The following is a 12,218-nucleotide window of genomic DNA, read 5'->3' on the forward strand; positions in this document are numbered from 1 at the left end:
TGCTCCGAGGTCTGCCAGGGTTTTGACGAGACGGAGGCAGTCTCGGCATTAAACCGCCAGCCATTTCTTCTGACCGCCAGCACAGGATTTAACCAAGTCCAAAAGCTTCAGTATTGAAATCATAATCGGAGTCGGAACCTAGATCAAGGTTCATTAAGAGTTTTCACAGGTCGCAAATCATTTAGCATAACCCTGTACGCTCCAAGGAGACTACTGGCCGCGGCGGTCACTTGCCTGAAGTGGCACTCAAAAAGGTCTGGTTTTGACTCTACGAAACCGTAGTCAAGCTAATAATGTTCTATTGTGTATTCCTCTGGTGGAAGACGCTCAAAAAGGCTACGCTTGCCAAAACGCTTGAGCGCTTCCAAAGACTTTTATCGGCATCTCCGGTGCACTACGGACCTCACCAGCAATAGCAGTTAATGCCATTTAGTACACGTGGACATTGCCGGCAGGTGTATGACTGCGAAGTGTACTCTAAGGCTCAGGGAAGCTGGGAATATGAAGAGGTCCGAACAAGGACACGTCGAAATTCTCACCTCCTTTAACTGACGCTTGTAGTGAATGTTGTATGGAGGAGCATAATGTGAAAACATTTAGGCACTTTCTCCTCCATTGTCCAGTCTTTGCACTACTAAGGCTGAAACAACTCGGTAGTCTTACCTTCGGCAATAATTTCTGAACGGTTCAAGGCATTATCGATTTGTAAGTGTCTTATTATCCAGTATATGTATAGAAGTTTTTGGCAAACGGGCGTTCTAAGCCGTACACGTGAGATCCGTGTAGGGATCGACCTCGTAACCTAACCTAACATAAACTGGATCATGGATGAGTAGTTAAAGTATTTACTTCGGCGATGCCTACTCAGTACAGGTGTGAGCTTAGCGCTATTTTCTCCAAAACTATAGAGATACATCTTAATATTGAAGACACTCTTGTTGCCTCCACTACTTTTGAGCAATATTTAACATAACTCATAAAACTATATCTTTATATGTATTTAAAAATCATAAAAACCTGTAAATGTTTCACTGCTCTCCACAAATAGCGCCAATGATTCTCCGTTTAATCGCCGTGGCCTGTCACAATTTTTCATTTCGCTCGCTTTGCATTTCTCTTCGGTCCAAAAAAAGTACCAGCACGCATACTCTTATTCACAATTCAATTTTTCGTTTATGATTTATATAACTTTCAATATTTTTTCCCCACACAATGGCATAACAGTACCTTCAAAGTTGGTCGCGTTGATTTCTTTGCTTTCTTACGGAATATATTTCGGTTGCTGTGGCATTTCATAAGGAAATTTACATACTGTTGTTGCATGGAATATGGAAATGCTTATCTCTGAAAGCTGTAAGTCCTGCGGTACGTCTACTGGTGCCTACGAACGCTGGCACTGGTGGTTTGAGCCGCTGGCTGGCTCATTGGTCCGTCGCCATACCACATGCTCCAACGCCACCAATATAGCTAGCGCCAGCTCAAAGTGGTGAGTTGAGGCGGATAGTGATGGTAAATTGAATTCTTTGCGTGCGGAAATGAATGTGGTGGTGGCTGAAGACGGCTGGCTAGTAACTCATGCGCTGCTCCAACCGTAACATTTTTGTACCGAAGGCCTGGGTAGTTATCAGCGTCGAGTCGACGTATGGCAGCAGTTCAAATAAATCATACAAAACGATGATGAAATCATGCGATACCGCAACCAATGTGCGTGGTGTTGGGGAGTGGGTTTTGTGTTACTTGTTTCCACATACGATGATGAGGTTATTCATGTGGGTATTCAGCGTTGATGCGGAGCGTAATTTTGGCAAATAAAATAATCTACATAATCAAAGGAAACATAAATAAATTGAGGTGGAGTGAGGGGGAACATGTAAATAAGTATTTGGTCCAAGTTTCCGTATAAAAAATAAAATTTGTTACCTCGGTTTCACAACAAATTTTCATAGAAAATAGTTCCGAGCATTACAGGCATGCTAAAAAGGTTTTAGGTGAAGAACCTTCCTACTTTGCAACGGAGTATAATCGAGCTTCGGCCCTCACGCACTCTTCATCACGATATCTGAACTATAAACATAGTGAAACTGGAACATGGAAAATCTGAGTTAAACACTATTATGTGGACATTCACTGCAGTGCCAAGCCTAGTATTAACACTGAACTGCATTTGATGGGCCTACCACATGTCATACTTTTAGGCAAAAGAGATCTTACGAACATTGTAGGAGTTATCACAGGGCATCTAACCTTAAGATCCCACCTTCCGAAAATTGAGAAAACTTCAGAAAATGGCAAAAGTGGATTCGGCAAGATGCAGAAGATGCATGGAGGATGATGAGTCGCTGGCATAATATCTATGCGAATGCCCAGCCTTCAGCCGGTTGAAAAGAAATATATTCCATACTCCAACTTAGACAAATTGGGCAGCTAGGGTGGAAGAGAATCAGGTTTTTTTACAACTGGACTCATTCGCCAACTACCTCAGCGGCACCTGTAGCGCTGCTCTACCGCCTCATACGCGTGTGCCGCCGAATTTGCGTCCGTGGAGAAAAACCTGTGTCTATAATTCATGCATTGCTTTCGCGAATCTGCCGAATCTGGCGCATCCACAAGCCCGCCCAACCAATCGGCTGCCAATCGACTGATTTATAGCGCTATTTAGATTGCGTATGGAAATCGACGCGCAGGAACAACAACAACTGCAAGCAAGGCATGTTACCATTTGTGCTGTGACGCGGATAAATCGTAGCCAAAATGATATTCATAAAAAAATTTAAAAAAAATAGTGGTGAGAAAAAAGTAGAAAACTATAAAATAACGTCAAGGTTATATAACTCAGTCCGACGCGCTGAATTATTGCCGCTTATGGTTAAGGAAACAAGAAAGCAAAGGGAAAGGGAGCAAATTGAATAAAACGTTAAATACGTAAAGGGTGATTCAAGTAGAGGTACTATTTTCAACAGCCTATTGTTGACAGATCACGCGTGAGTCGTGTCAAGCTGTCATGTTATTTTTGTTCAGTATTGTTTGGTATTTCATCATTTAAAGACTTACGTCTGAACAACGTTTACGAATCGCTCAATTTTATTACGAAAATTCGCATTCTGTAAAGAGTTCTTGAGACCCAAAATTCATTACTAGATAATATTTGACCGAACAGACTACGTCCAGCACGCAGTGAAGAAAATAAAGCAGCCGTAGCGGAGAGTGTATACGAAGACCGTGGAGAGTCGATTCGGGGCCATTCGCAGCAACTCGGACTGACGTATGGAACGACTTGGCGCTTTTTTTGGGCTCTTGAAAAGTTCCAAGAAGATCCGATGTTTTGGATCCAAATTTCGTTCAGCGATGAGGCCCATTTCTGGCTCAATGGGTATGTAATGAAGCAAAATTTCCGCATTTGGGACTAAGAGAAACCTGAAAACATTCTAAAGCTACCATTTCATCCAGAAAAACCAGCGCTCATCTATGGTTTGCGGGCCGGTGCAATCACCGTTCCATATTTCTTCAAAAATGATGCCCGTGAAAACATAACCGTCAATGGCGACCGTTATCGCGTCATGATAACCGACTATTTGATTCTTGAAATTAAAGCTCGTGGCGACATTTGGTTTCAACAAGACGGCGCCACTTAACACACATCATGTCAATCAATGGATTTATTGAGAGAACAGTTCGTTGAGCAGATAATTTCACGTTTTGGGCCGTTCGATTGGCAACCATCCATCCCACCATGTGATATCACACCGTTAGACTTTTTCCTAAGCGGATATGTAAAGTCTAAAGTCTATGAGGATAATTCCGCTTCGATTCAGGCCTTGAAGCAAAACATTACGCGTGTCATTCGTCAGTTACCAGTCGAAATCCTCGAACGCGTCATCGAAAATTGGACTCTACGGGTAGACGTAGCCGCGGCCAACATTTAAAAGAGATAATCTTCAAAAAAAAAAAAAAATCATAATAATGCCAAAGCATGTTCTTTTGAATAATAATAAACATTCCCCAGTAAATTTGAAGTTTCTGTGTTTTTTCTTTGAAAAAGTAGGGCTCCTCGAAATGGTTCACCCTTTATAACCCTCATATGAATATTTCTACATATGTAAGAATTAGCGGAGATTATCTTAACACCGAAATTTCGCCAAAGTCCCGTTAACCGCGCATACAATTGACATTGCCTCGAGCCATTAGGCGCATTCGACACACTTTAATGCGAATTCAAAATTAAAAACAATTTTAGCTATTTCGGATTTTGGCGACTCCAATCGGATTTTTGCAACTCAATCGCGCACTCACACACACCCACATGTAGCCATGCAAATTGACAGCGTAAAATTGCAATTGCGCGCCTGGTTAGGCGTACACGCCATTAAATGCGTCAATTTGCATGCAAACACTCCACCTCCCCGTTGCCGCCAACCAACCAACGCACATTTGAGCGCAGTTCTAATGGCTGATTGACTTCTGTGCGCCTAAGTACGGCTATGTCCTTACGCTTGCATATCCTTTGAATATTATCTGCGCCACCTGCAATTGACAGCCGCGCATAATGGCGCTAAGCTTCACGGCTTAGTGCCACCGCCGCACGCCCGCCATGCCACGCTATCAACCAGCCACTTCTACAGTATGTTTGTGCCTTTGTTTGTGTGTGTGTGCCAGTGGATTTGTGACATTTCATAGCTCATTTCCATTTCGATTGCATCGATTGTGGATTGTGATGCGCGCAGCTGTGGCGTGACGTTTTTAAATATGTAATTCATAATGTTTATCGCTGTTCCATTTGCATTGATTCCAACTGTTCGACATAGATTTATGCAGATCGCTGCGCAAGCACACATACTTGTGTCCATGTGTGTGTGTGTTTGTACAGTTAATATTACGAGTACATAGCGTGCCCGCGCTAGATTTGCTATTAAGCGCCTGCCAAGGGGGGACGGGCGTGTGGCGCGCTTTGTATTTGTCTTCATCTTGTCGGGCCGCCAATCCAATTGTATTGACAAATGGTTATGTGTCGTGGATTTGACGCCACTCGTCCTCCGTCGTCAGCGCACACATGAAATTTCATTGTCCCCCATTAGTGTTAATTGTTTGTACGGCAAACTCATATTTCACAGCTTATTGTCGACGCTGAACATGAGTTCACGCTACAGCCATGAGTGGGCGGGGTTCATGTGTTAATATTAATTAATCCGCTTAAAGCTGCGCTATTCGTAAGCGAAAAGTTAATTAATTTAAAGCATATTTGCATTGCTTGGTGCTAGAACAATTTTAAAAGCTAAGCAAATAATAGCGAATCTTTGGGAATGGACGTTTAAAACTATAAAACTCAAACGAATTGAGAAAAACAAGATAAGAACTGAGTTTGGTTGTACCGAAGCTATAATACCCTTCACAGGTGCATTTTTTCTAACATAGAGGTATATAAAGATATCTATATCTTGAGTTTCATCGGTCAGTTTGTATGGCAGCTTTATGCTATAGTTGACCGATATCGGCGATTCCGACAAATAGTGTGTTCAGCTCTCCTCGCGTGTTCTACCACTGAATAGCTGCACTTCTCATGATCTTGGCTAGCTCTAGTCCATGATCGCTTTTGGCCCAATATCAATCTTTGCCTTCAATAAGGTTAGCTTCTCCCCAGGTTGTGGCTGTTCCAACAGACCATTGCCCTAAGGACGTTCATGCTGAAGAGTTGAGAAGCTAACCGGACACCATTGCAGATGTATAAAGGAAGAAATTGCCTCAACATCTTTCTTCTTCATTGCCCCGCGGTTGCGAGATTAAGGCTTAAACAGCTGTGAGCTCACGCTTTCAGATATCCCACCGAGCTGGTGGGTATAGAAATTAAATTTCTATGCAAATTAGTATTGATCAAAAGACCTCTTGCTGACTTATAGAACCGAATACCGGAATTATGCTTTTATGAGCTCTTAAAGGGCTGAAGGGCTGCAACCTTAGCACCGCAGAAAAGACAGAATTGAATACGATTGAATGTACCTCGCATATACGTAATAGCGGAAGATTGCATACGCAGGAATGTTTCAAGAGCGAAGCATACTCTTGTTGAACCCACAGAGGTGACTTAGGGGTTGATGTCCAGATAGCACTGAATTAATGGATGGAATACTTCTCCAGTCAGCTGAATGGCAGAGAAGGTGTAACATCAGGAGATGGAAAACCCGATTCACCAATCGATTATGATGGAATACATGTACTATTGTCCAACTATTAAGAGGTTCGAATAGGAATTAACTGCCAGAAGAACAACAAATAGGCAGGGATCGCCGGCCGAAATATTCAAATACGGCGGCAAAGTTCGCGACTTCGCTCACACGTCAGTGTGGACAGTCAATAATTTGAAGTCGTAAATAATTTCGTCTATCTTAGAACCAGAATTAACACCAACAACAACATCAGCCTTGAAATCCAACGCAGAATCATTATTGTCAACAGGTGCTACTTTAGACTGAGTAGGGAATTGAAAAGTAAAGTTCTCAGAAGCTGATGAGACGAGCTATCTAGGTGCAAAACTGCAAAAGTCATGTGAAAAGCGGATCGGAAATACCCAAAACTTCTATTGGCATTCGATAGAAGAGACTGTAGGGATATGATCGGAATACTAACTGGTCACTGTCTGGTGGCGATGACTACTTGTCATGGACCTAATAATTGAACTCCATCTGGTATCGCAAAGGGTCAGATTAAAAAACGCTCGACGAACAAAAGCTAAACTTCTTATGAGTCGATGTTAGGAGTATGAGAGTTTCGCGGAAGATTTATGGCCCTTTGCACAATGACAAGGGCAAATGTCGCAGTCGATGAAAAGATGAGTTTTACGAGATATACGGCGACATTATTATAGTTCAGAGAAACAAGAGACAGCGGCTGCGCTCGCTAGGTCATGTTGTCCGGATGGAAGAAGCACTCCAGCTTTGAAGGTTTTCGATTCAGTACTCGTTGGTGGAAGCAGAGTAAGAGGAAGGCCTCCACGCCGTTGGTAAGATCAAGTGGAGAAGATCCTGGCTGTACGTGGGACCTCGAATTGGTGCCAAATAGCGAAAAGAACAAACGACAGGCGCGCTGTTGTTAACTCGGCTGTAAGCGCGTAAGCGCTGTCTACGCTAGTAAAGAGGAAGAGATGAAAAGTGGATAGTTTTAGTCAAATAAATTTAATCAAAATGTTTTTTCATTAGAATATTTAATAAATTCACTTAATTTATTTCATTAAATTAATTTATCAATCTTCGTCAGCGTTTCTAAATAATTCTCGCTTGCCTAGTCCACAATTAATTTAGGTTAGGAGGAAAATCAGCAACACACTATATTCGCTTAATTAATAATATGTACACACATACAATCATACAAGCATGTACTTATAATTATACACATATACATACATGTATATACATATATATATACAAATATGTACATATATACTCATATGAGTGTAAAAACTAGTCCAATATTCAGCAAATCATAAGCCATTCGAACGCTGCCAATGAAATCAATAAACTCAGGAGGCACGCACACATACTCATGCACTTTATATGCGCATATGAGTCTCATACATAATTAGAATTGGCATTTTGGCTCATACGGATGGATGTTTGGCATAATATTAACACAACGGCGAGATTTCGAAATGGCTGAGGCTATAATAATATTGCCACGAATTTGCTAATCGGCTCAATCTTTATTGATATGACCAAACACACACGCACACACACACACACCACGCATAAATGGTCGCATATTTACTCGTATTAGAACTTGTGTAATCAGATTAATTATGCGACTTTTGCGCCAATCGCCTTTCAGTTTAATTGGCTACGGTGGAAAGTGGCTGCCGCGCACAGCGTTGTTGTTGCGTCTGGGGTGGCGGCAGGGGTTGAAGTGCGGCGCACAAACGGTTACGTGGTCTGCTAGATGAGCATTAATATTTTTATTGCCACTGTGGCAAAATGTGTTCCAGCAGCGCTGATTGTAATTGTGATTATGGCATATATGCCGTATGCATGTGTGTGTAAACCGCGTGTACTTCGCACACACATAGTGTTAGTGTATGTGTTATATGAGCACGGGTGCTTGGACTTAATTTCATATGCGCATTTGTAAAACATGTGAAATGCTCATTACATGTAAATATGGACCGTGTGCACGGGTGTCTAATTATACCATAAAACATTTTCTGCTAAATTAACCAGACCCGAGAGGTCCTTTGTGAACTTTGCACTAATAACCACATGTATATATACATACATATGTACGTATATGTATGGTACGAGTGTAGTATGGCGATTTTTGCTTTGCTGGCGTTTTTAATATTTTTTGACTGGACTTGCTACGACGGGCAAAAAATAGTAAGACTTTCTTAATAATTTTAAAATTCTTCATTTAATCTTCAAAATCTATGTCGTCCCCTCAAAGTAATCCTCCTTGGCTCCAATACACTTGTAGCAACGTTTTTTTTCAATCCTCGAAACAGTTGTTAAAGTCAATTTCCGGCATAGCCTTCAATGTGCTTCTAGCGATTCTACAATTGACTCAAAACGGTTTCCGTGAAGTGAACTTTTGAGGGAGCGAAGAGCGAGTAGAGGAGAACATATCTTGAAAATTTAGACATAAATATTTAAGGCATCTAAACCCATCAGATCTGGACTGCCTAATTGTCAAAAGGATTAACAAACAAAAAATTGGGTATTATCATCAAAAACTAATCGTTTATGGACAAAATGTTCGAATTTAAAAGTTTTGGACTCGGAATAAATAGAGACATACTCGGAAGTCCTCCCACACCCCACTTCAAAACCCTCACTGAGGAGAAAGAATCATTTTGACGATTTATTCCTCGAAAGGCGGCGATTTGGAACACATTTTTATTTTTTTAAATTTCTGTGTGAATCCAAATTCATTTTTTCTTTAATAAAAATATGCGCCATGCGATTCTGCAAATTTCTACATTTTTATTTTTTCTCTACGACTAGTAGTTTAGAAGTTATAAGCATTTTTGTATTCGGTGAATTCGGCGGTTGCTTGCTGCATGCTCCTGGTCGCCTGGTAGAAATCTGAGATTTTGGCACCAAATTGAATGCAATTTTTCTGCAGCGGCGGCGGCTGCACTGGAAATTTGCGTGGTGTGTTGCATACGCAAAGGAGCGAAATTGGGAACACGGATGCGGGTATATACAATGCATACGCAAAGGCGCGAAATTGGAAAAACGGATGCGGGCATGCCCGGAAGCGGGACCTCTACCGGAAGTGGAGTAACGGTACCCCACTTCCGGTTCGAAACTTCAACCGGAAACGGAGAACCGGAAACATCGACCATTTCCGTTTCCGGCCAGGCACTTCCGGTTAGATGTTCCGCTTCCGGTTGATGGTTTCCGTTTCCGGTCAGGCACTTCCGGTTTAGGGTTCAAACCGGAAGTGCGGTGCCCCACTTCCGTTTCCGGTTTGCCACTTCCGGTTGGGGTCCGGACCGGAAGTGGGGTACCGTTACTCCACTTCCGCTCAAGGTCCCGCTTCCGGGCATGCCCGCATCCGTTTTTCCAATTTCGCGCCTTTGCGTATGCATTGTATATACCCGCATCCGTGTTCCCAATTTCGCGCCTTTGCGTATGCAACACACCACGCAAATTTCCAGTGCAGTCGCCGCCGCTGCAGAAAAATTGCATTCAATTTGGTGCCAAAATCTCAGATTTCTACCAGGCGACCAGGAGCATGCAGCAAGCAACCGCCGAATTCACCGAATACAAAAATGCTTATAACTTCTAAACTACTAGTCGTAGAGAAAAAATAAAAATGTAGAAATTTGCAGAATCGCATGGCGCATATTTTTATTAAAGAAAAAATGAATTTGGATTCATACAGAAATTTAAAAAAATAAAAATGTGTTCTAAATCGCCGGTTTTTGGGGAGAAAATCGTCAAAATGATTCTTTCTCCTAAGTGAGGGTGCGGGAGCATTTCCAGTTTTCATAAGATTTGGGCCAAAAATATTCTGTTATCATTGGGGGGTGGCGATTCCCATTCACAGTAATGTGCTGGTCTTTATCATCACGGAAGAAGTACGGCACAATGACGCCGCCTTCCCTTAAGCTGCACCAAACCAGAATCGTTTTTCGGGATGCAATGGTGACTAATGGAGTACGTGTGGATTGCTGCCTGACCAATAAGGCATATTTTGCTTATTGACGAAGCCATTCAGCCAGAAATTAGCCTCATCATTTTTGATGAAAATCCGCATCATTTTCAATTTGTTGCTCAGCCCGATTCACGAACATATGACGATTCTGGTGGTCAAGCGGCTTCAGTTCTTGCGTCAATTTGATCTTGTAGAGATATAGGTCCGTATTTTGATCGGTCGGTTTGTATGGTAGCCAGTTTGTTGTATGGTTTCTTCGGAGTCTTACCGTCAAAGTTAACATAACCTGTTCAGAGCATAGAAATATTTCAAACTCATAAATTATATACATACATAAACGACAGCCAACCCAACCATTCAACAAACAATTAAAAAGTTAGTTGAAACAAAGAATAATGTGTTTGTTTACTATTTCAATTTCAGTGGATAACCCACACACACTCATACACAGATTTACACAACTTTTAAGTGCCGCAATGGTGTGAGCGGAGAGCCTGCGCTGATGGAAAGGACAAATTAATTAGCATATAGGGATAAGTATTACACATACACACATACATATTATTACATACTTGTGTGTGCCTTTGAAATCGTCCCCACCCACACACTCACACCACTTGGCTTGCTTGCCACACATGTAATTAGTAAAGTGTCGTTAAACTTCAGGCGTTTGGGCAACGAGAACTCCGCTTCTGCTGCTTTTATTTACCAGTTTAACGGTAAAAGTGATATTCATGCCAAAAAGCAATTCACCAATTTACCGCTCTGGCAACACTTGGTCCGCCTGCTCACCGCCAAACGTTAGCAAACTCACTAAATTAGCTGAAAATTCAAATGTAAATGTAACATATACCCCCTACGCGCCACACACTGGCAAACACATGCCACACATACACAACCACACACACACATATGTATATATAAATGTGGTGACCACATTTTACTTTAGACAACTTTGAAAGCTTACAAATTATCATATAAACCTACTACTGTACTCATGCACATTTATTACAAATACTTATGTATATACATATACATATATGTATATCAGTGTATGTGTGTGTGTGGAAATTGGCAATTCATTCCTTGAGAAATAATTAAGATCTATGCGTATGCAAGTGGTGAGTATTTCGAATGCATGTTGGATTTGTTAAAAGCACAATAATTCTTGGTTGCTCGCATTCGCCTGTGTGTATGTGTGTGTGTGTGGTAGTCATGTGCTAATGCTGTTGCCACATAAGTTTTACCAGTTACAGTTGGCGTTGACTCTCTTCCCCTTTTGTTGTTGCGGATAGTGGGCATTTAAGCTGTTGGCAAGCGGCGACGCCAATGCTCTTTGCGCTCTCGCTTTTTGTTTTATTTGGCGTTGTTTCCATTCTAATTCAATTATCACTTACACATACACACATACAAGCAATACAAACACATTTACATAGATAAAATGTAGAATATGCTTAGCCTGACAAAGACTATATATACTTGTGTGTGTGTTTTAATATATTTTGTGACTTTAAATGACACTAAAAGCCTTGTCAGCAGCAAAACTCAAGCCTGCATGTGCTTAAGATGTCTGCTTATAAGAGATGGTGCGGCTAAAATGTATGAGAATAATTGAAATCAAAAAATAAAGAAACTATAATACCCTTCACAGGTATATTCTTATAGCATAAAAGGTTTTAAAAATCTATTTTTCTTGATTTTGATGAGTCACTTTGTATGACAGCTATATGCTATAGTAGTCCGATCTGAACAATTTCTGGTCAGATTTTAGAGTTGCCTTAAAAAATATTTCGCACCAAATTTTGTAAAGATATCTTCTCAAATACAAAAGTTTTTCACACAAGGACATGTTTTCGAACGTTCAGTTTGTATGACAACTATATGCTATAGTGGACCGATCTGCACAATTTCTACGGAAATTATATCGTTGCTTTAATGAATAATATATGCCAAATTTCAGGGAGATATCTCATCAAATACAAAAGTTTTCCATACAAGAACGTTTCGTTGAACGTTCCGTTTGTATGAGAGTGATCCCATTTGAACAATTTCTGCATTAATTGTAGAGTCGCCTTAAAAAA

The 12,218-nt window shown here is 41.2% G+C and overlaps 2 protein-coding genes across 3 annotated transcripts in view; both read right to left on the bottom strand.

Moving 5' to 3' along the window:
- The window catches only part of LOC126761794 (COMM domain-containing protein 4), a 64,415-nt gene that overhangs the window by 20,060 nt on the left and 32,137 nt on the right, over nucleotides 1-12,218 (bottom strand). The gene's annotated exons all lie outside the window — the stretch shown is intronic.
- LOC126761789 (glutactin-like) overlaps nucleotides 1-12,218 on the bottom strand; it is a 29,655-nt gene that overhangs the window by 10,595 nt on the left and 6,842 nt on the right. Inside the window, exon 8 of one of the 2 annotated variants that reach the window (XM_050478179.1) lies at nucleotides 9,840-10,423. The exons of the other annotated variant lie outside the window; for it this stretch is intronic. Within the exon in view, the coding sequence (XP_050334136.1) occupies nucleotides 10,217-10,423 (207 nt within the window). The 3' untranslated portion in view covers nucleotides 9,840-10,216. Of the gene's footprint in view, nucleotides 1-9,839; nucleotides 10,424-12,218 lie in introns of those variants that run through there. 2 annotated transcript variants of the gene reach the window in all.

This window comes from Bactrocera neohumeralis, chromosome 6 (genome assembly GCF_024586455.1).
Source record: "Bactrocera neohumeralis isolate Rockhampton chromosome 6, APGP_CSIRO_Bneo_wtdbg2-racon-allhic-juicebox.fasta_v2, whole genome shotgun sequence".
NCBI classification, from domain to species: Eukaryota; Metazoa; Arthropoda; class Insecta; order Diptera; family Tephritidae; genus Bactrocera; species Bactrocera neohumeralis.